The 24,485-nt window shown below is 33.7% G+C and overlaps 3 protein-coding genes across 3 annotated transcripts; 1 reads left to right on the forward strand and 2 right to left on the reverse strand.

The window, feature by feature from the left end:
- Window positions 1–27: 27 nt before the first annotated feature.
- On the reverse strand, window positions 28–4,249 carry LOC120130437 (probable pectate lyase 1). The gene is made up of 5 exons (XM_039147668.1): window positions 4,028–4,249; window positions 3,826–3,879; window positions 3,148–3,237; window positions 1,239–1,521; window positions 28–1,030 (listed from the first exon to the last, which is right to left on the reverse strand). Exons 1-5 carry the CDS (start codon window positions 4,126–4,128, stop codon window positions 206–208), a joined length of 1,353 nt encoding a protein of 450 aa, XP_039003599.1. The 5' UTR covers window positions 4,129–4,249; the 3' UTR covers window positions 28–205.
- On the reverse strand, window positions 267–23,821 carry LOC120130436 (probable polyamine transporter At3g13620). Its single transcript, XM_039147667.1, has 3 exons — window positions 22,380–23,821; window positions 14,743–14,746; window positions 267–277 (listed from the first exon to the last, which is right to left on the reverse strand). Exon 1 carries the CDS (start codon window positions 23,779–23,781, stop codon window positions 22,405–22,407), a length of 1,377 nt encoding a protein of 458 aa, XP_039003598.1. The 5' UTR covers window positions 23,782–23,821; the 3' UTR covers window positions 267–277; window positions 14,743–14,746; window positions 22,380–22,404.
- Window positions 15,862–20,881, forward strand: LOC120130435 (3-ketoacyl-CoA thiolase 2, peroxisomal-like). The gene is made up of 15 exons (XM_039147665.1): window positions 15,862–16,043; window positions 16,238–16,314; window positions 16,714–16,798; window positions 16,899–17,025; window positions 17,119–17,217; window positions 17,311–17,378; window positions 17,584–17,691; window positions 17,770–17,847; window positions 17,964–18,096; window positions 18,185–18,281; window positions 19,145–19,268; window positions 19,355–19,463; window positions 20,389–20,472; window positions 20,683–20,811; window positions 20,845–20,881. The coding sequence occupies exons 1-14, from the start codon at window positions 15,945–15,947 to the stop codon at window positions 20,790–20,792; spliced, it is 1,398 nt and encodes a 465-aa protein (XP_039003596.1). The 5' UTR covers window positions 15,862–15,944; the 3' UTR covers window positions 20,793–20,811; window positions 20,845–20,881.
- Window positions 23,822–24,485: the final 664 nt, after the last annotated feature.

Below are 24,485 nucleotides of genomic sequence, written 5' to 3' on the forward strand. Positions count from 1 at the left end.
GAAAAACTAAACGAACTCTCACAGACATAATAGGGGAGAACTTGGTAGGACAATATGATGACAATTTGTAAACAAAGCTTAACTTGTCAAACTGTGATGATAATGATGCTAAAAGAACAATTAATGGATTGAAACTGAAGATCTGGTAGGTAATGATGGAAAAGTGGAAATTCAAAGAGTTGTGTAAACGGCAAATTCTTTCATGCTAGCATTGCCTGCCTCTGCGGCAGGGAAGTGAACCAGCATTTATAGTCATGGCTCGAACCATGGAAGAAGACTTGGCACCCAAGCTCGAGGCCCTGGCGTAGCTAGCTGAGGCTCCAGCACCTGATGGAGTGAAATAGGCACCATTGACCAGCATGTCTCCTTCTGACCTCCAGTTCCAGTTCTTCCACTCACTTTCAGCTGTCTCAACTCTCTTGGTCACCTCCTTTGCAAATGGATCCATCGGAGCTGCATATCGGTTGCCCTGGCTGTTGATGGTAGGGTTTGCACTTCCACCAATTGCATACATTTCCCAGTGGGTGTAGTCATTGTTCACCACATGGAAATATCCATGCCTGCACCTTGGCATTCTCTGTACAAGTCCCTTCCCAAAATGGTTATAAGCAATAGTCACTTGCATCTGCTTGTCCCTTGTGTAGGAGTCGCTGTGGCCTAACAACATCACCTCATTGTGGTGGGTGAGGTGGTTGTTGGAGATGGTAATCGCTGTTGAGCCCATGACGGCATCGACCAGTCCGTCGGCACAATTGGAGAGAGAATTGTGATCAATCCAAATATGGCTGGAACCGAAGATGGAGATTGCATCGCCATCAGCCATCGTCCTCCACCCGAAGTGAGACGGTGAGCTTCTTACCATGGCGTTACCCGTAGGCTTACAGTCGTGGATGTGAAGGCCGTGGATAATCACATTGGTAACGAACTGGATCGTGATGCATGCCCCGTTGGCGATATGAACATTAGCTCCGCGACCATCGATTGTCTTAAAGCTGTTCATTATCAACTCCTGCTTCAACTTGATTACCATGTCGCTCTTGAACACGATCCAAAGAGGGTAGTCCTGGATCACAGCATGACGCAAGGTCCCGGGTTTGGGGTTAACAGGGTCGTCATCGGTGTGGTCGGTGACGACGTAGAAGCGTCCGTCACGCCCACCGATTGCATTCCTCCCGAAACCAATGCCGCATTGTCTTAAAGCTGTTCATTATCAACTCCTGCTTCAACTTGATTACCATGTCGCTCTTGAACACGATCCAAAGAGGGTAGTCCTGGATCACAGCATGACGCAAGGTCCCGGGTTTGGGGTTAACAGGGTCGTCATCGGTGTGGTCGGTGACGACGTAGAAGCGTCCGTCACGCCCACCGATTGCATTCCTCCCGAAACCAATGCCGCACTCGGCTAGTCTCTTGCGACGCTTATGCCAATTAGGGTCACAACGCCAACAGTCATCGATGGGGTTACCGGTTCCACATGAGAAGAACCCCAACTTCCTTCTTTCAGTCGCATTGCGAACATTCCTGTCGTTTTATGTAAATAAATTCAATTATATAGACTTATGTAGAGAAAAAAAAAGTAAAGTTAAAAGGACTCTGTTAGCATTTCTTTTTTTCTTTTTTTTTCAAAAATAATACTATGAACAAGAACATGCTTAAATCATAATTTGTCATGATTTATAACGAAATTATGAGCATTTATTAAATTTAACGATGAATGGTATCAGTAAATCATTGTCGGTGGGAGGAAATTAACCCCACCGAGGACAATAATCAGATCATAAAAAACAAATGTATGGTAGAACTTTTGTCAAATTCTGAGGACAAGAGAGTCACTTCGGATATAACGGCTACCTTCAAAAAAATTAAAAATAAAGTATGGGAAGAAACAAACAAACAAAAAACTAGAATTATAATTGGCCATGCATATAGACAGTGTAATTTTTTTCCCGTTGCCATAATTTTGTTTTCTTCAGAAATTATGCAATTAATCATAAATTTAGAAAATAACTTACTTTTAAGTAATTAAGTTGTGATCGTGGACTAGGCAATGTTAGATAAAATGCAGTAATGTATATGATCGTGTTATAAAATATAATAAAATAATGACAAAGTACACAAATGTTCCCTCGACTATATGATATTATTTTTTTGAGTTCTTTGACTATTAAAAGTTATAAAATTATCATTCGATTATACGGAATTGCTTTGTTAAGTTCATCGACTATTAAAAGTTACAAAATGATCATTGGACTATTCATTATGTTCCAAATTTGTCTTTCTCTATCAAAAAAATAACGGTTGTATGAACTGAACGTTAACATGTCGACTAAGATATGATAGTCACTTAGGATTATGACATCATATTTTATCATATCTCAGTTAGTATGTTAACATACAACTCAGACCATTGTAAAAAATTTAAGGAAAGAACGAGTATAAAACATAATGAATAGTCGGTGACATTTTGTAACTTTTAATAGTCGATGGACTCAACAAAGCAAATAGCGATAATCGGGGATCATTTTGTTATTTTTAATAGTCAATGAACTCAACAAAACAATATACTATAGTCCATGACCATTTGTATACTTTACCCATAAAATAAATAGATATATTAAAATTTAAAAAGATAAATTATTAAATGTGAAAAATCGAGTATAGCTCGAAAACGACATAGATGGATGAAAAAGGACTATTAAGATCCTGTTGCTTTAACTCAACTATAGTATATGAAAAATGATATTTGTGACGATGATGACAGAAAGAGAGGCGTGAGACACGGATCTTATCATATTGTTGTTACTTATAAATTAGAATGACTGTGCAGTTGAGTTAATTTACGTAGTAATAGTTATTACTGTAATAAAATGTTACTATCTCCCCTTCATGTTAATAATAGAACTCATACGTAATTTTTAATGTCAAGAGAGTAAAATTCTAAACTTTTACGGTGAAATAATTTTAAAAAGCTTGTGGATAAAAACATATTATTAATAAAAAAAACTTAAAATATACTAATTTAAAATTTAAAAAAAGATTTTCTTCACTCGCTCTTTTCAATCTATTTGTGATTAATGAATGTTAAATTTGGGTTAATTTTTGTGCGTAAAAAGATGATATTTTGGTTAAAAAAAGAGAGAGGCTTACATGTCAATGATGGTCTCGACCTCTGCAGCAGCAGCCTCTGGGTCAGCCACCGCGTGCTCATTCAATGGATCAACCTCTTCTGGCCTGTACCTGTGATTTTGTTCACATTTACATTTTTATGTCCAATGGTCAAAATATTTATCATTTTTATTTAATTATTTAAAGTCTTTTAAATTTTAGAATATAATATATTTAAATTATTTAATAATCTAACTGGTTATGGATAGAGTGATGTGTTGTTAAGCGTATAACAACAGTATATGTAATCATAAAGACAAAAGGTTGCTGCCCCCCAACACTTTCCAAAACCGTTAAAAAACGCTTTGCTGGAGAAAGAGAGAGAAACAGCGACGGCGGGGATTATGATAATGTCTAAAACGCCCTTCATCTTGCACCAATTGTTTCCTTTTATAGATCGAAAGGGGGCAATTTTAGTGAAACATTACTAGTTCCCGCTAACTAACAAAAGAAAACAAAGTAAACGGTTGAGATCTAAGGATCTAGATCTCAACGCCTTGGATTGTTAATAATGGATAAAACGGTAGCTGTTTGGCGATGATCCAACGGTCTTAAACTCTTAACATTAACGGATCGAGACAAAACTAACGGGCGAGATCATCAGTTCTAAATTAACCAACGAAAGAAAAAAAAAATGGTATCGGTTGAGCTCTGCATTACCGAGTTGCCATTGTTGAGATGTTTGAGCTCTGCGGCGTGTTCGTGTCCACATTGCTGTAAGAATATATATGATTTAGTTAGTCATTTTCAGGCCATTGGAGTTCTACATAATTTGCATTATAGTTCTGTCCAGAAGGAAAACGAATGGACGAAAAATGAAGATCAAAATTTCAAAAGCTTGAAACTGAGGTTGAAGAAAGACCTGGAAGTGCTGAGGGTCCGTACAGTGGGGATTGATGCTCCGAAAAGAAACAAAAACAGAAGAGGTAAGGCGGAGAAAGACCGTTTAACTGAGACGGCCATTGCCAGTGCCACCTTCTCTGCTTCTTCTTCCGTACTTGAAGAGTTTTTTTTGTTCTCTCTATCCAGACAGACAGCCGAAAAGGAAAAGGAAAATGAGAGAAAGTAAACAACTGAGGAAGAAGAAGCAGGGACAGTTGGAGTACAACCTCCGTGGAGAAGGCTTTTATAGACCCGAAATTTAAAACGAACCATAAACGACGCCGTCTTTATTTTTACCAGAGTTCGCTTTTAATTTTTTAACGGGGATGAAGCCACGTCAGGTGCTACGGATGTACGGTGGGGGGAGCAGAATGTCAGTCTCCCGCTGAATTTGAGGCACTAAATAAAGTGTTAAATTTATTTACTTTAATAGTTAAGGAATTTGGTGGAATGAATATTAGGCGACCGCCAATCACGGCCTTACAAAAAGAAATGAAATTTGCCACTTGAACAATAATAATTACATGCATTCCTTAAGGAATATTTATCACTTTGTTTAAACACAAGAAAATTAATAGAAATTATTATAGTGGGATTTTGGCAGTCATTGTATCCTATAATAAAAATAATAATAATTAGATATGACTCTACAAAAACAATTATTTAGGTTTTTTTTTTATTTTTTAATGATAGCGTGATGTTATTATATCACAACAAGTAGAGTAACTAAATCTGTTCAATTTATTAAACAATGACTAAAATTTAAACCTCACATATATTCAGAAACTGATAACACAATTTGACCAAACTCAAATTTGTTGGTTTATAGATGCAAATTTTGAACTTCTAAACTTAAACGTCTAACACATTCTTCTTCCTATATATATTATACAAGGCAAAGCTTGTAAATGAACATTAGACTTTATTCCAAAGCAATGTAAAAGAATAAGACCCAAAATCTTCCCTTTGAAACTTTTAAACAAAGCAACTTCTAAATTTATGTTTAATTAGATAGTTTTAAATCACATCGGTGTAAAAAAAATGTTAATTTCTTTAAAAGTTTTGAGTTCGATCATCAACATCTACGGAACGTGTGTTGTCACCCCATAGTATTCCCGAGTTGTTAGAAGTTGGAGCATTGATTGTATCGAACAACCCAATCGCTCTCGAGTTAGTTATTTTGGTTTTGTTTTGTAAGCTTGGAAGTTGAAAAGAAATTATGAAAGTTTAGTAAACAAAATAATGACCTAAGAACCATCCATCATATGATCGAGTGGTTTTAATTTGCTTTATTATGAGTTTGGTTAAAAAATATTTTTCATATTTTTTCTGTTCATGATTAATATTTAAAATTTAAAATTATTTATCATAATAATATTATCTCTAAAATTTAGATCTAAATTAAATTCTATAATTATTTAGTAAAATGCTGAATAATTTATCTGAAAGTTTTCATTTATGATGTCACGTTTCTAAAATAGGAAAAGACTCGTTTAAAGGGTTGCATTCATGCACCTTTTATATCCATGAGATATAATATACGTAAATTTTTTTAGGGTAAACTACACAGGGGACCACCAAATTATAGTCATTAATCGATCTTGCCATCAAACTATTTTTTGTCTCAATTCGACCACTAAACTTCTTAATTGATTCAATCAGACCATTCTCCGTTAAAAAACAGACTTGTTGACGTGTCCGTTAATAAAACTGGCATAATTATATATTTGATCCTTACATATTCTATGAATTTAGTCACTATTTTAATTCAATTAAATAAATTTAACTATTCAATTAGAACATGACACGTGTCAATACATGATTAGAAGATTTTATTTATGAATTTTATATTATTATTTTAATGATTTTTTATCCAATCAGGTGGTGACACGTGTCACCACCGGATTGAAATGGAAAATTGAAGACACAACAATGCGCCTAGGGAAAATCGAACTTTTGTATGTGGGGGAGAACAATCAGGCGCCCAAATCGTTGGGCTAAGGGTTCCATATGGTTCTAACTTACAACAATTTGTATTTGACGTATATGAACTATTTTTTCTTTAACCCTTTAATCGAACCGAAATTTATTTAAAAATTATTAACCGAACCAAATTAACCGAATTTTTTTCTTTAACATTAATCGAACCGAAATTATTTGACCGTTAATCAAACCGAAAATTATTTGAAAATTATTAACCGAATTTTTTTCTTTAACATTAATCGAACCGAAATTATTTGACCGTTAATCGAACCGAAATTTATTTGAAAATTATGTGAAAGTTTTCATTTATGATGTCACGTTTCTAAAATAGGAAAAGACTAGTTTAAAGGGTTGCATTCATGCACCTTTTATATATATGAGATATAATATATGTAAAAAAAATTAATATTACATAGTGATTAAAAATAATATTAAACGTATTTATCATGCTGATATAGCACTCAAATAAATAGATTTAATATATGTGATTCTTCGATATAACACTTTTCACAATTAAATATATATTGCCTCAAAAAAATTCATGTAATCACCTTTCACAGGTTTATATATATATAGGTTAATATCCATTTACACAATGTAAAACTCTTTAATTTTATATAGACTTATGACTATTGGATGATTTTAATCTCAATCATCTGTTTTCACTTATCTAACGGTCCTAAATCTGTGTAAAACTAAAAGAGTTTTACATTGTGTAACAATACACTGTCTTTTAATGATACAAAGACAGAGACAGAGACACATGATGGCGAGCTTTGTTTATGATGTTGTATTATGATTGGACATATTTTTCATAACTCTTGCTACTCGCCATCTCTAATGTTGGTATCCAATATTGCAGGTTGGTTTTCATGGGTTAAAATTATAGATGGGGACCCATTTCATCAATTTCGTACCTTAACATATAAGCAACAAAGAGGGAAAGCAAGAAAGAAAGAAAGAACTTTGCATGGTCAAGTCCTCATCCGAAACTTTATTTTTTGTTTTTACTTCATATTTATTATTTAAAAATGGATAAAGCACACAAATGATCCCCAACTATATGGTTTTGTTTCCTTTAGTCCCTCGGCTATTAAAAATTATAAAATGGTCCTTGACTATAGAGAACCGCTTTATTGAGTCATTCAACTATTAAAAGTATACATTATGTCTAAATTCACCATTTTCTGTTAAAAAATGGCAACATTCGCCTTTTGTTCTAAATTCGCCCTTTTCTGTTAAAAAAATGGCAACATTCTGAGTTGGATGTTAACATGCTGACTGAGATATGATAAAAATATAATCCCAAAATCATTTAAGTTGTATTTTATGGATTGATCAGTCTTTGTTTACATTATGTCTTCGAATTAGTGCTTCAAATATTAATAGAAAAAACATCATTAAAATATGATTTTATCAAATCTCAGTTAGTAGGTTAACATCCAGCTCAAAAGGCCATCAATTTTTTAATAGAAAAAGACGAGTTTGGAATATTTGAATAGTATGGTGACAAATGTGTAACTTTTAATAGGAGACTCAACAAAACAATGTCTGATAGTCGGAGGACCAATTTATAACTTTTAATATTGATCAACAGAAACCATTATTGATGTTATGATACTTATACAGATGGAGCTGTCAACCAAACAACAATGAAAGCAACAGGAGGTGGTGTCATCCGCAACTTGGATGAAGATTGATTGACGGGTTATTATCGAAGCTTGGGTTGGTGATCTACCTTACATGCCGAAATATAGGCCCTCGCAGATGATCTTGCGGTTGCGTGGGAGAAAGGTTTCAGGAAGATCGATGTGGAGATAGATATCAAAGAAGCGGTTCAGATCCTATCCCTCTTCGGGTCAGTGTTTGAACCAGTTTTATTTCGCAGAGTTCGGGATCTTCTTGATAGACAATGGCAAGTCAAATTTGTGCACATTCACCGAGATGTGAATGGTGTGACGGATGCGATTGCTCACCTTGATCACATAACTTTGCTTGATCGGATTGACATTGATGATCCCCAGACAATATTCATCGCCTTCTCCACCTCAGTATATAAATAAGCGGAGGAACATAAATAATTGTTATTAACACGACCATTCTCTGAAAATAAAAAAAATTATACAAAGTATTTATATTGAATAAGTCGAGAGTTAAGAATTTTGTATAAATCAAACATATACACATCTGATTATATTAGAAAATAAAGTAAATTCATCTATCATATTATCTTCTACGGTTGATTATCACGATATTATCATAATAATTAACGACGATTTCTGTTAATTAAAAAGTCGTGTTGCTTTTTTTTTTCAAGATTAAGGATTATATTGGGTGTAAAACAGATTTAAGGATCATATTGATATTTTTTAAAATCAGAGACTTATTAAATCATTTTTTATCAATGTTATATTTTTTATAAATTAAATATAAAATAACAATCCGAATTGACTGTCAAGTTTTTGCTTTTAATGAATTGAAACCTTTTTATCATAATTGAGAAGTAAAAGCTAGATTTTGTAGGGCAGGGTTCCTTATCCGAAAATCCACCCTTGTCTCCGACTACATTGCCCTTAGTTTTCTCTCTTTCTTTCTTTATGTTTATTTTTTCATACAAGGGCCATATTGATACCATGCTACTTATAATTTAATGGGTTATCTATTTAAACATTTAAGCTTTAACTAAGATAAGCCGGAGACAAGGGACAAGAATTCCAACCAAATAAATCTTAGAGTCTGATTTTTGAAAGGGTGTGTAAGAGTACATTGTTATGGAACATAAATCTTATATTATTTGAGGAGTCACAAAATACGAACCAACTGATCTTAGGAGTTAATGAATTGTTGTTATTTTTTGAGATTCCAAATTCGAGCACAATGAATGCCAAGAGTATGAACGTTCAATGTCAAATTATTCAGAGTTGTCTTTGAACAAATTAAATTGATAAACTTTATAAATTTTAAGGACCAAAACTATTATTATATCAAATTAAGTCATTATCTTATTTAATATTTATCGATTGAATGATTTGTTTATAATAATATTTTAACTAAATAAATAACATAAATCAGCAACTATTGTAACTATGAAATGACATATACTAAAATCTAATATATAAAACAAATGAATAACATGTTTATCCACATGCTATATGTTGATCCGTCAAATCTTAAATCAAAAGGGTACCTCTCAATTATTTAATCAGCAACTTTTTTCGTGGGTTCCCTTCACCGTTTAAACAGCTAGAAACGATGTAGCATATATATATATATATATATATATATATATATATATTATAAGAGTTTAGACAAATAATGTAAGACTTTAAATCATTAAATGATATATGTAGAAAGCACAAAAATAAAGTAAATATCTACATCTATTAATTCAATTAGGTAAGTGCCTAATAAATCATGAACATGAATATTATGGTATGACCCCTAATGTTCCCAACCATATTTCATTTTCATGATCCATGAAATTATGGGTACATAATTAACTTAATTCTCCCTATTATAAATATAATTGCCTCAATATCTCACCAATGAGTTCCAAATTTTTGTATAGTTTCATGTAGATTGGGATTGGATCATCTTGTAATGCTTAGAGCAAAAATGTTCATTTGGGTATTTTGATAGTGACAAATACACAAAACATATATGGCTCTAGTGAAATGGTGAAACCAATTATATCACAGAGAATTGGATTAAACCAACAACCAGTTGGTCTAGTAAGATAAGGTATTAGATCCCTTAAGTAAAGTCAGGAGTTCGAATCCTAGTAATTGTAAATGGAGTAAACTAGGTTGGGAGTGTCACCCTTAATTTCATGGATTAATCGATCAGTATATCAGATACTAGTGGTGATATAAAAAATACAGTTGTTGATATTAATCTAATTTCATATACCTAAGTAGAGTGATTTTCAACGACTTAATGAGTATATTCTTAACACACACCCAAAAAAACTTTTCAAAGGATTCAAATTGTTGTCTTCCCACTAATCACGTGCCCATAATGATTAGATTTTTGGTTGTTAATTACATCAAAGGTCAGCCTTTGAGCTTTTTCTCAACAATATAGATAAATTATAGGAACGCATCAAATTCTACGATTGCTATGAATTAGTTCGATTGAAAAAGATAGAGAAAATAAATTGAAAGGGATGGCAATGAATTGAATTGACTAACCCCACCAAGAGGGGCTGCGTAATTTCACAATTTACTTCATATGGACGAGGAGTTCGAAAGCAGTTAACCTAAAGTTTTGGAAGCCGGGAACTCCGAAACAGGAGGTAAAATTTTATATTAAGAGATAAATTTATAAAGATTTAAGGAACGAAAATAAATTATTAATAAAAATTTAAATATATATTTAAATTATTCGAGAATTTTAAATTTTAGGTAAGACCAATCCTACTCAATCATTCCTACTCTTATAAGGTCATTGAATGGACTATAGGTAAAGTTTTCTATTGAGTTTGAGAAGAATTGAAGCCAAGTTTAGGCTAAAGGTATTTTCATTAGGTGAGATATTATCATCTTTGTTAAGTATTTCTCGCTTAGTTAGGCTTAGCTAATCATAATTTGACCTAACCATCACTTCGATTCTAAGCTGTTCATCCCTTAATTGCAAGTAAATTTCTCTGCGAACTCTTTTACTTGATGTTAATTTGTTTCTAATTAGGGATTAGTCCTAAATAGTGTGTTTCTCTCTCTAGGTACTATACTCGTAATCTTTAAAATGAAATGCCTTGATCCAACGTTTTTCATTAGTGTTCCATATATGTCATTTTAATTAATCAAAACTAACAACTTGAGATAAGGAAAGGGTCACAAACGTTTGGTATTTTAATTCTAGATTTTTAGATGATTTTTTTTATATAATCACCGATATCCAATCTATTGATCGACTAATCTTGATCAGGTACTACAGAGACAATGACGATCCTCCTAACCTTTGAACTCTTTTACCTCCAAAGAGTTCTCTGAAACGAAACCGAATCCTAGTGCTTGATGAAGTCACTTCTTCAATAGACTCTGCAATTGACGCCATCTTGGAAAGAACTACAATTTAGGTTAAAGTAAGCATAACACTAAATTTTCCTATAGAACATAGTCGCCCCCCACACACCAACCAGCTATGGTGGATCTAACCAACGGCAATCCTCGTCCGCTTGAGTAGCGGCAACATCCGGGAGCTCTTCAACCCAAAAATTTTCCTCTTCATCCCAACGATGATCCGTTGCCAACAGGTGATCAACTTTATTGTTTTTGTCTTGGAATAAACTGAAAAGTGCATGCATGGAAAATCTAATGCTCTTTACTTCACCTCACACACTAATGCACTTATCACCGAGAGGTCTGCCATTGACGAACGGAGGCGGTCAATCACAGACCTGGAATCACCTTCAACCACTACTGCCCGGAAACCCATCTCTGTTCGCATGCATAGCCGCATCTGCCTCCACATGGAACGCTGAGGTAACTTGAGTCATTTTCCGACGACACGCTCCCATCACAAGACCATCACTATCACGGATGTTGTATAAAGCAGGCATCAAAATTAATTTTTACCTGTGAGGAGACTGGTGGCTTCCAGTAAGTAACCATATTCGAAACAGAGATTAGAAGGCTAGTTTTGGCGGCAAGGAAGTCAAGGCATTGGGCACGCACGAGAGTAATAATCTCTTCCACTTTTAGTTGTATGCCCTCATGCAAAAATTTATTTCTCGCTAACCAAAGAGCCCAAATTGTCACTACAATTTCACCACGAGAAGCACTATTATGGTGACTAAATAACCATTGTAACCAAGGCAAGAAATTCCCCGTAACATGAGTAGGCCAGGCATAACCCACACTCGACCAATCTAAACCTGCAAAGTGGCAATCTCTAACAACATGCACAGCAGATTCTAAAACAGGACACCTCGAACACCAATGGTTATTAGCAACTCGCTTGATATGTAAATTCTGGCTTGTAGGGACATAATTTTGTATAAAGCGCCAAACCTGAATTTTAATTTTGCGTTGGCAGTCACACTCCCAAAGTTTCTTAAACAACCTTCTTTCATCAGGCCGGATATCTCATCCTGCTTGCAAAAGTCTGTAGCCACTCCTCACACTGTAAATCCCTGTTTTCTCACCACCCAATACCTTACAATCATCCTGCAAATATCGCGTGATGGGTATATTCAAAATCATTCTAGCCTCTGTCACATGGAAAATAGAATTTTCCAAATCCACCTTCCACATTCTAGTTTCTGCATCAATTAAGTCCCGAACCAACTCCACTGAATCATTTATATCCGAACTCGTCAATTTCGATATATCGTATGGTAACCAAAAATTATTCCATGCTGAGATGGAATTCCCCGTGCTAACCTTCCATCGCAGTCCTGCAAACAACAAGCCTTTTGCGCTCCAAACACTGCGCCATATATACGATGGAGAACTCCCCAGACCCGAATTCAAAAAATTCATGTTACTGTAATATTTCGCCCCCAACAAACGAGCCACCAAAGATATAGGATTTGTGAACAAACGCCAACATTGTTTAGCCAGTAATGCACTATTGAATTTGGCCACATCCCTGAAACCGAGCCCTCCATTCTCTTTCAACTGACACAGACTATCCCACGTACACCAATGAATACCCCTCTTATCTTCCGAATTCTGCCACCAATATCGCGCCATAATGCTTTCAATCTCACGCCACAAACCCATGGGTAATAAAAAGCAACTCATTGCGTATAAAGGTAGAGCTTGAAGGACCGACTTAATAAAAATCTCCTTACCCCTTGAGATAGAACTCGCACATTCCAGCTTCGAATTTTGCGTATAAAGGTAGAGCTTGAAGGACCGACTTAATAAAAATCTCCTTACCCCTTGAGATAGAACTCGCACATTCCAGCTTCGAATTCTACACTTAAACTTGTCCAACATGTGTAAGAAAGCTCCCGTTTTATTTCTACCAATTAGTGCCGACAGACCAAGGTACTAATAGTTAATTATTAATGTCCATGTCTTAATTATATAAAAATAAAAATGACCAAATTTTATATTTTTTACGAGAAAAAATATTAAAAAAATTAAATAAAAGTGATCAATCATATAATTTATCCATATTAAAATTAAGTACTATAAGTAAATATTTGTTAGATGATTATGACTCACCTACACGAAAAAATTTTATTTTTAATTTTACACAAATTTAATATAATTGAATGAGTAAAAATAGAAAGTTAAGATTATATTTTAAATATTTTCTTTTTTTTATTATTAGTGTCAGATATTTACTTCCACTCATCTAATTATTCTAAACTTATTTAAATTTAAAAATATTTAGATTATTTAATTAGATTCTATCCGCGTACTGAAATATTAATGATTAATGTTATATAGAACTGATTTAAAGTTCAGTTGGGCTTCAAAGCCCGAGTCTCCCAAAACCAAACCCAATGACAATTAGTCTATATTAAAACAAGCAACTGTGCATAGGGATTGGTATGGGTCGAATTTTCGATCAATCTGATTTGATTCGAAAAAATTTATAGTCTCTACTCGAACTTGATTTTACCGGATGATTTCACACGATCTAAACTCACTCTAATTTTTTAAAATAAAACTAGAAACTAATATGACCAAACCTGAAATAAATATATTTGTAAAAATATTATTTTTGTTCAATAAAAATAGAGATCTAATTAAAAATAATAATATATATGATACCCCTATACTTTTAAAAAACATTAATGTGACCCACGAAATTTTTTATACTTAATGTGGCATTCGAACTTTAAAAAAAATATAATGTGATCTTTAGACTAATGATTTTCTTTATGATACAAACGAAACACTTCACAATGCTTACGTGAAGTCCACGATACTGACATAATAATCCATGATTGTTAATGACGTGACTGATGATGTGATAAATGAATTATTTTTTTTAGAAGTTCAAAGGAAAATGAAGGTGAAAACTCTTTCTATTTATAATAAATTATAAAATAATTTGTGGTTATCGTAAATTTATAAATATAAAATTTTGGGTGTATAATAAAATTTAATGTATTTCAAATCATTTTTTTTATATTTTATAAAATATAATAAAATTCAACTTAATAAAATCCTAAATTAACAATATAATATATAATCTTATTCCTTTTATAAATATATTTGTAATATATAATAATTACATAATATATAAATTTATAACTAAAACTTTGATTTAATTTAACAAATATAATAAACTTGTCATTTGATATTGAGATGATTTTATTAAATTAATTATTTTTTATATATTTTATAGTGATTATAAATTATTATTCGTTTTAAGTTTTTTTAAATTTTATTAATAACATTCACATTCTACACAGATATAATTACTCGAAATCAAATTTTATAAAACAAAATTTGTTTACATTAGAATTATTCAATGAAATCAGTTAAGATTTAAATCAACTCAATTAATTATAAAATAATCACTTAGTTTAATTTTTTATTTTTTATTTTCCAACCGAACTCTGTCGCATTCCTTTATCTACAAGTAATGATCTGTGCCCATCAACACCTTTTGCTTTGGATTTCTCATCGAACGGTTTATATTTACTTTAAATCATGTGACATCGTACTACGGGGAGCAGCTTATTTCCTCCTTTTTTGGCCCATGCGGCACGCATCTCCTAATCGCCAAGCTTAAATAGTTTTGAACAACGCTATCCCACTCGCGTTACAGCGCGTGTATTACATTTACATAGTTGACTTTGGTTGTTCAGCGGAGATATCAAAATCTTCCGAACTTACAAAACCATATAATTAAAATATTATTTTCACATGGGCTCGCCACAAGCAGTTGCTGAATTCTCTACAAGCGCACGTCGAAGAGCAGAAACAAGAAAACAAAAAGATTTAACAAATACTTCAAGACGTGAAACGTTAACAAAAAGATTTAAAAATATTATTCTCAGTCGTTTGATTGTTCTTTTATTTATTTGACAGCACTACGAATAATTAAGACGACGTTTATTTGTAATTATATTGATCTTCCCTCTTATGGACTTTCATATTGAATTTGGATGCACGGATTTAAGTTCGTGAATAATTTCTCACGACGCTCGGCTCTGATTTATTGTTCTTGGTGGTATTTCGGTAATTTAATATCCTTTTATGGTTAGTGTGTCGATACAGTCAGATTTATTCGTATCTATTTTCTGTTCGAGTTTTTGGATTGGTTTTCAACTTTTTTCATGTATAGTCCTTGTATGGATCTAAAGAGGTTAATTTCAATGTTATAAGAAAATGTCTAAATTATATATCTAGTTTAAGATAAAAACTATAATTTTGAATATTTTTAATTTTTAATAATACTCAGTTTCTACTCAAAAAAATTACATAATAAAAATATTATTTTTAAAAATTTAATTTGAACTGAATTTCTACTTCATTAATTAACTAACTAAATATGTTAAAAATGTCTATTTAAGCTTGAATAAAAATATTTTTTGGTTAAACAAACATTAAATTTGCATTCAAAAAAATTAAAAATAGTGAATTAAGAATTTATCAAAATAGCATGAATTAATGACTCAAAATATAAGAAATAAAAAAAATATAAGTGATCAAACGTAAATCTTCAAAAATTGATGATCAAAACTATACAAAACTAAAACAAATGAAACCAAACTTATAATTTATCCTTATAATAACAATTTTAAGATATATAAATTTTAATGTCCAATGTGTCCTTCACCGTCAAAAAAATCTAATTACAATATTATTTTATTATATTTTATATTATAATTTTAATTGCAAAACTGAAATCTCATCCCGATTTTGCTTTCTCGTACGCCTAACAGAAGCCTCGTGTCTCTCTCTGATCTTCCTCTTCTCTTCCCATTGTTTTAGATAAAACCAATGGATAAAGCGATCAGTCGACAGCAAATTCTGCTGCAACACCTCAGTCCTTCACTTCCTTCTTCTTCGTCCGAACAGGCTTGCAACCCTGCTCTATCTGTATGCTCTATTCTTTTCATTATCTGGATTGTTTTTTTACCGTTTCATTAGATCTTGATTTACTATCTTCAATCCAGTTTAATTATTTAGCCAATATTTATATCTAAGACTTTAATTTGATTATTTAATGCTTTTTGTCGAATATTACCGCATCTTTTGTCTAATAAGTTAATGATTGAAAAAAATTTCTTCAGGCATCAGCTTGTTTGGCTGGAGATAGCGCTGCTTATCAACGAACTAATTTATTTGCAGATGATGTGGTTATTGTAGCGTAAGTAACTTGTTTGAATTTATTGATCTATGTTAATGCAATTTTTTGTCATAAAATAATTAAGGTTGTTTGTGAACTCGGATTTCAGGAATATTAAGTTGTGTGATAAAATATATGTAAATATAGCATTCATGATTGTTGTTAAATTTTACGGATTTGTTGGATTAATACTGTAAATTTGGACTTCCTAAAAATATTTGTGAATTTGAAATTCATATTTTCATAGCTTTCGAATGTATAATCATGGTAAATTTTACTGATTTTTGCATCATATATATATATATATATATTTCATATTCACAAGTAGTGAACCAAACCTAAATCCAAAATTTCAAATTCATGCTTTCCAACTTACCATAAGATTTTTTTGGTTTAATTATTGCTCTCTTAATTTTACAGAGCTTATAGGACTGCCCTCTGCAAATCGAAGCGAGGCGGTTTCAAAGATACTTATCCTGATGATTTACTTGCACCTGTTTTAAGGGTTTGTATCCTTTTATTTTTTAAAATGGGTTTTCTTGTTATTTTAATTTTCATTTGATTTATATCTTTTTATTTTGTTGTTATGGGTATGTCGAGACCAGGCGGTGATAGAGAAAACAAATTTGAATCCTAGTGAAGTTGGGGATATTATTGTTGGAACAGTCTTGGCACCAGGATCTCAACGAGCCAGTGAGTGCAGAATGGCTGCTTTCTACGCTGGCTTCCCTGGTATACAGAGATATTGTTAATTATGTGCTGTTGTGGGTTTGTGTTTTTTTGGTGTTTTTTTTGGTTGATTGTAGCAATTTTTTGGTGATACAGAAACTGTTCCTGTTAGAACTGTGAACAGGCAATGCTCATCTGGGCTTCAGGCGGTTGCTGATGTAGCTGCTGCAATAAAAGCAGGGTTTTATGACATTGGTAGGAGGAAACCTGTGTTCAGAGGATATTCCTTTCTCTCTTGCATAAAATGCTTGCATTGTATTTATTACTGACTACTTGTAATTAATGTAGGTATCGGGGCTGGGTTGGAATCCATGACCACTAATCCAATGGCATGGGAAGGATCAGTTAACCCAAGGGTACTCTATCTCTCTCTTTTTGTGTGCTTGCATCTATTTATCATTTCTATGTTACTAAAACTTGGTGTGTCAAGTATGGGTACTTGTTTGATTCTGGTATGTTAAATTTTTAATAAGTTTTTTTTCCATATATTTGGAGGGTAGTTGGAGGATCATATTGTCATACCTATCATTCCCGGTATGATCTTTTGCTGATTTTGTGCAGGCGAAGCAGATGGAGCAAGCTCAGAATTGTATCCTTCCAATGGGTGTTACATCTGAGAATGTTGCTCATCGCTTTGGTGTGACAAGGCAGGAGCAAGATCAGGCTGCTGTAAGTTGAATGATAGCTGCGTTGTATGATGTTGCAAGTTATCTATATAAATTTAATTTCTTTGTTGCTGGTTGTTAGGTTGAATCACACAGGAAAGCGGCAGCTGCTACAGCTTCTGGTAAATTTAAAGATGAAATAATCCCTGTGAACACCAAAGTAGCTACACCTTTTTCCTTTTTTCCATCTTAAATTCAATCTATGTTTCATACACTCTTATGGAATGCTTTGTGCCGGTATTCTCATATTTGGATTGTAATATTTCATGTATGAAGATTGTTGATCTAAAGACTGGGGATGAGAAACCTGTCACAATCTCTGTTGATGATGGTATCCGACCTAACACTTCGGTGTCAGATCTTGCAAAATTGAAGCCCGTATTCAAGAAAGATGGGAGCACCACTGCTGGTATCAAATAATGTACCATTTTCTTCCAGGAATTCTTTGCTTCTCTGGTGGTTTTATCTTATTTGTTTGAATTTTGTTTGTATTGTAGGAAATTCTAGTCAAGTAAGTGATGGTGCTGGGGCTGTTCTGCTCATGAAAAGAAGTGTTGCCATGCAGAAAGGGGTGCCAATTCTTGGTGTATTCAGGTGTGTAATGCCTGGTTCTGTGTCCTGATATATATCTTATAAATGAAATTTGAACAGTGACCTCATGATGTTCTTGTAGCAAATATAAAGCCAGAACTCTCTCCTCTGCTACATCTGTTGTCCTTTGGACTTTTGGAGTGTTTACCATAATTGTTATTGTTGAATATATCATGTTGTGAAGGCTAATAGGTTATATTCCAAGCTTTGTTTCTTGCTTTTTGTGGTTTTAAAGAGCATCTGAGTGTTTACATTCACTGTTACAAGCTACGTTTCTTGGCCTCGGGTGTCATATTCCCATATCCAAGTATCAGACACTCTTTTTCTTTTGTTTTCTTAACTTTTATCTATACTAAATTATTTGATTTCTATTTCCTAATTAGTAAGACATTGTGTTAAACTGCACCCTTAATAAAATGTACGTGACTGGGTCTAGAAGATGCAACTGTGTGTGCCAGTTGCCTTCTATGACAGACACAGGGTGCGATTGTTGAATATGATTGTGTCTTATACAGGTTTAGCATTTTTAAAGTTCTTTCATGTATCTGAAAGGTCTTGGATAGTTGTGTTCACATACTCATGTCCATATTTGCGTTGGACACGGATATTTCAAGAAAAATGAATGGTTGGAGTAAAAGCAGGTTGTGTTCGCTGGAAATGTTATTAACTTGTCCATTTTGCATGCTGTGTCTGAGAAACTTTCTTTTTTTTTGGCTGTATGCTTTACATTATAGCCTTCTTTAAGTTTTAATGGGAAAAATCATTCAGGTTATTTGTTCTATTGACTTTTCAACATCTCATTCCCTGAACTAATGGGAAACTTGATATTTTCTATTAACTTAATAGAGCAATTGTCAATCTTGCAGGAGTTTTTCTGCGGTAGGGGTGGATCCGGCCATCATGGGTGTTGGCCCAGCTGTGGCAATTCCGGCAGCAGTTAAAGCTGCTGGTCTGGAACTTGACGACATTGATCTTTTTGAGATAAACGAGGTACAATGTAGTTTTTCACATTGTTGCAAATTTATTAATTAAAGAGAACATAATACAAGGAAGTCTAATATCTTTATGTATTGCAGGCATTTGCATCTCAGTTTGTATACTGCCGCAAGAAGCTGGAACTAGATCCTATAAAGATTAATGTTAATGGAGGTGCAATGGCAATTGGACATCCATTGGGTGCAACAGGTATTTTAGCTGAATAATCTTTTTTTCCTGGTTATTGTCATAATCTGGTAATGGTTTCTGAAGGAAATTTACGCACGAAAGATTATATCTATTGAGTAAAGTATACCAAGCCTAAAACGATGCTAGTAACTAGATACTAGAAATTGGAAGAACTCCTTTATGCTATGTATGCATTCTCTTAGTGTTGTTATGTGCGCACTAGTTCACCTAGACAATGTCATAATGTCGTGCAACAAAAAAGCCTCAGGTCCTTTTGGGTTTGATTAGATGCATGTTTGGTGCATCTGAATTGCTTTTTATAAGATGATAGACATAGTAAAAGACTCTGGTAGACACCAAAAGCTTCTTAGACCTTTCCGGTGAGGCACTTTTAATTAGATGTGCGCATGCGTGTCTAGGCAAGCTTTTCATTATAGGTGATAGGAAAAAAAAATCCTACCTTTTTATTTTCTTTTATTTTTAATTTCTCAATGTAGTATTCAGTTGATCTACAAAAGAAAATTAATGTGTTTTTGCAGTAATATAGATCACTCAAGGTTTTTTTGCCGCAATTATGTATTTTGTGCTTATAAACAAAAACACTTGCAAAGGCATACAAGTATTTGTAGTCGGGAGTGCATTTTTGTATGGGTCTAGTGTCTGGAATGCATGTTGTGCCTTTGATAACATTGATCTTTCTCCATTGACAGAAGATAAACATGCAAATGTAATGAACTTGCAATTAATGTATTTTTTTCGTGGGTTGTGTTTTTCGTATCATTATATTTTATATTTATAGAACTGTTAACAGGCTACTGGTTTGTTAAATTTAAATTTTGATACATTCTTGTATTTGTGTTTCTTTTCCTTAATGTATCTCATTCCGTGTGTTTTGGTTAAATTTTCCAATTTACTGTGTAAGCTTACTTCTGTGCTTTTGCTGAAGGTGCTCGTTGTGTTGCTACACTTTTGCATGAAATGAAGCGGCGTGGCAAAGACTGCCGCTTTGGCGTGATCTCAATGTGCATAGGTACTATTCTTTACTTGTCACTTTTCCCCTGTTGAAAAATCTTGTTACTTCCACACCGACTTGATCTTACGGTTTGATAACGGCATGAAAAATAAAATAACCTGTAGACGAGTATATAAGATCTTGAACTCGATAATAATATAGAAAATATGACACCAAGACGAAGATTGTCCGATCCTGTTGAGCATAGGTTTTTACCATTGAATGCAGGCACAGGGATGGGGGCAGCAGCTGTTTTCGAAAGAGGTGATAGTACGGATGAGCTTATCAATGCTCGCAAAATTGGGAGTAACAACCTCTTGTCCAAGGCTGTCCGTTAGATTGGTACTACATTCTCATCAAAAAATCATTCTTCATTGTGGTGCGAACTTCCAATAAAACAGCGTAATAAGCGCCTCTATGTCGACGTCTCTTGAGAATGTTAATTTGCTGCTCTATATATTTTCATGAGAATGCTAGTAGTGTTGAATACTCGTTTTTATTTAGGACAATTTTATTGTTAAATTTGATTATCAATTTATTATAACATAGTTGATCAATGATTCAATATAGCAATGTCTACGATGTGATCTACAAATTCTTAAATGTAAACCGTCTCTACTCAAAAGATTATCAATTTATTATAACATAGTTGATCAATGATTCAATATAGCAATGTCTACGATGTGATCTACAAATTCTTAAATGTAAACCGTCTCTACTCAAAAGATTTGCAGAATATGAAAAGCCGTAATCATCATATATCATGGTTATTATATGAGGACATTCCAGACATTTTAGTGCGCAAATTGCATCAATGTGGAGGTTCATGTGGCGGAAGATCGCAATTAGCCCCACCAAACTACGACAAAATTGCATTAAAATAGCATTTACTTGGTCAAGATCATAAATGCCGATCAGTCACCTAATCTCAGAGAAGATCGAAATTATTTCATTTATTTTTTTGATATTGCTGATTGAGTTTTTTGTTGTCATTTCTTGAATTTTTTATTTGGATGATTCGATTTATATTATAATATGATTATATTTCGTAAGCTTTTGGATTAAATTTTTTATTTTTAAATTTTGGAAAGCATATATGGGTATATATTTCTTGAATCTTTGTTCAGTATCAAACCCTACTTAAAGTCAATTACATATAGTCTACGTAGACATTTCCTTTGATTCCGTTATTTAATGATGCAATCTTAATCTACACGTTGCATAATTATTTGGAATATTCTCTTACTTGCCCTTTATTTACGAAACGGAATCTCCTAAGAAAGGGAACCTAATTGACAAAATATAAACTTATCGATTTTATTTATAATTTATGAAAAATAATATATTAATGTAATTAAAATCGACACAAAATAGTTAATATGCGCATTTCACGATGACACCTTGGACTGCTTCCAAAAAGTGGAGAAAAAAAATTAAAGCCATATTCGTAATGGAAGAAGTAGTACCTAAATATCTTGATATTTTCTAGCTTGAAGTTGAATTTGAAATATTAAACAATTAATACATGAATGAACTTTGACTTTTTAATTATATTCAAGTGATTTAGTTGTTGTAATCCATAAATAAAATGATTTGTTTGTAATTCAAAAAAAAATGATGTTTATCATACATTTAAAGATAAAATTATTTGATTATTATATTAGATAAACAAAAAAATATATGCCTTTTTTATCCAATTGTAACCTTATTATTACTCTTATTTTTTTTCCCAAAGCCAAAGCTAATAATTTATGGTAATTATTGCGTTGATTCCATGGCATTTAGCCCGTTCGTAATGAATAAAAGGGGGAAAAAAGTGTGATAACATGAGATTTAATAACATTGATCGTGTTTTTAAATGTTACAAAAGGATATGACAGGGAAGTTACATGACACAACATGTAGCACGAAAATGTTCCATTGACAGTCATTTTGCAACTTCAAACTCCATCATCTTTCTCCATCTTCCACAATGCTGTACTTGAATAGCTTCTTTTCCCTGCAGAAGTTCATCAGAAAGTACCATCCAATGGCGCCCACAGTCATGACTCCACTGACCAAATACACTATTTTAGTGGCAATTACCATAATAAGTACAAGGAATGCCGATGGTATTAAGCACATTAAAACCAGCCCTGGAATCCTCAGAGGAACCCTGTAAGGTCTCTTTATTGCAGGCAACTTTCTCCTCAACCAAACAAAAGACGCGAATTCCAGCAGCATTCCCAGACTGTACAAGAAATTCGCCGACGATATGATATCGGTGAAATTCATGTACGACATCCCGATTGTGATCAGGGTGGAGATCAGTATCCCCACCCAAGGCGTGTTGAACCGTTTGGATCTGCTGCTGAAAAACTTGGGCAGAATCGATAAATCCGACATTCCCTCCAGTTGATAAGCACAGGCACTTAGTTGCGCTTCGAATAACCCGATCACCGATAAAACGGCGCCGACTTCTATCCAGACTTTTAGCCATTTTCCGGCTATCATCTCCGCCGCGTCTGCGTGAAACCCGGACGCCCAATCGTTTTGATCCACGGAAACGGAACCGATGACGGCGAAGAGTGGAACGAGGTAGGCTAAGCAAGTGAAGACCACCGCCACTAGAAGAGCTCGAGGGAATGTTTTCTGGGGGTTATCTACTTCGCCGGCGAGAGTACTGACGTTGTCCCAGAAGTTTAAATTCCAGAAAAGGGTGTTGAAGAAGAGATTCCAATCTCTTTTAACGCCTCTCTGACCTAGACTGATCCACCTATGGGGTTGGATCTTGGGGATGGCTACGAGCGACATGATGACGAATGGCGAAAGCGAAACGAGGCCGAGCAAAACAGCTCCCCAACCGACGATGGCTAATCCGGTGTAGTTCACAAAAGATAAAATCAGGGTCGAGAGCAAAATAGAGATCTGGCGCGGCCAGCCTGACTCCAAAGGATGGATGATCTTCTCCAGGTAGTCGACGCAGAGAACCGGGAAAGCGGCGATGTTAATGACGCCACTCAAGAACTTCCAGGACCCCATCAGAGACCCGAAGAATGGACCGAAGGCACGTTCGGCCCAAATAACGAAGCCTCCGTTACCGGGAAAAGTGGTGGAGAGCTCCGCCGTGATGAGAGCTTCGGGGACGCTCCAGATAAAAGGGAAGATGAGGAAGCCGAGAAGGGCGAGAAGGGGCCCGGCAGCCTGGACGGCGGGCTCTTCGCCATAGGGGCCGCCGGCGACTTCGAAATAGATGAGGAAGATTAGAGGGATAAGAGTAAGCTTTTTTGGTGTCTGGGGAGGAGAAGGTTGTGGAGATTGGTGATCAAGGTTTTGTTCAACGTCCATGGCTATTGGGTTAGAAAGATGGGATCAGTTGTTTAGTAATAATAACAGCGAGAAAGTACAATCCTTAAGATTGCCTCATATTTTAAAACAAATATAGTCAAAAAAGGAGGAGCCCTCACCTAACCTCGATCTCACCCACTACCCAATCATATATGAATATATATATATATATATATATGCCATTTTTCCTTTTTATAAAATTTAATATTAATCCCATCTAAAATAATATCTTCTCTCTTTATTACTTTTAAATTTGTCTGGCTACAAGTTGCAACTTAAAAAGGGGATTAAAAGGGTAAATAAACCATGTGAAGAATGATTTTTTTATAATTCCCTCTTGTAATTCAAAAATGTTTTTTTACATATATATCATATAAATTTTTTATACATAGTGAATACTACTAAAATTTCAAGGTGAAAATAATTATTAAAATATATAATCATCCAAAAAATTTAGATTTCAGGGTGGATATGTGCTCATCCTAAATCCTTAATAAATCTACCACTGTCTCTTGGTGGACGTTGTTTAATTATTAAAAAATATTTTTAATAGTGTGAAGTGATTACAAAATAATATATATTTTCATAATCAATTGACAATACACATATTAAGGTCACTTTGACCTAAATTATAATTGATAATTAAATTGCAATTCTAATAGCTGAAAATTACTTAATAATTTATTTCATTTAATAAAATAAAT

This window comes from Hibiscus syriacus, unplaced genomic scaffold, assembly GCF_006381635.1.
Source record: "Hibiscus syriacus cultivar Baekdansim isolate YM2019G1 unplaced genomic scaffold, ASM638163v2 tig00110547_pilon, whole genome shotgun sequence".
Lineage (NCBI taxonomy): Eukaryota > Viridiplantae > Streptophyta > Magnoliopsida > Malvales > Malvaceae > Hibiscus > Hibiscus syriacus.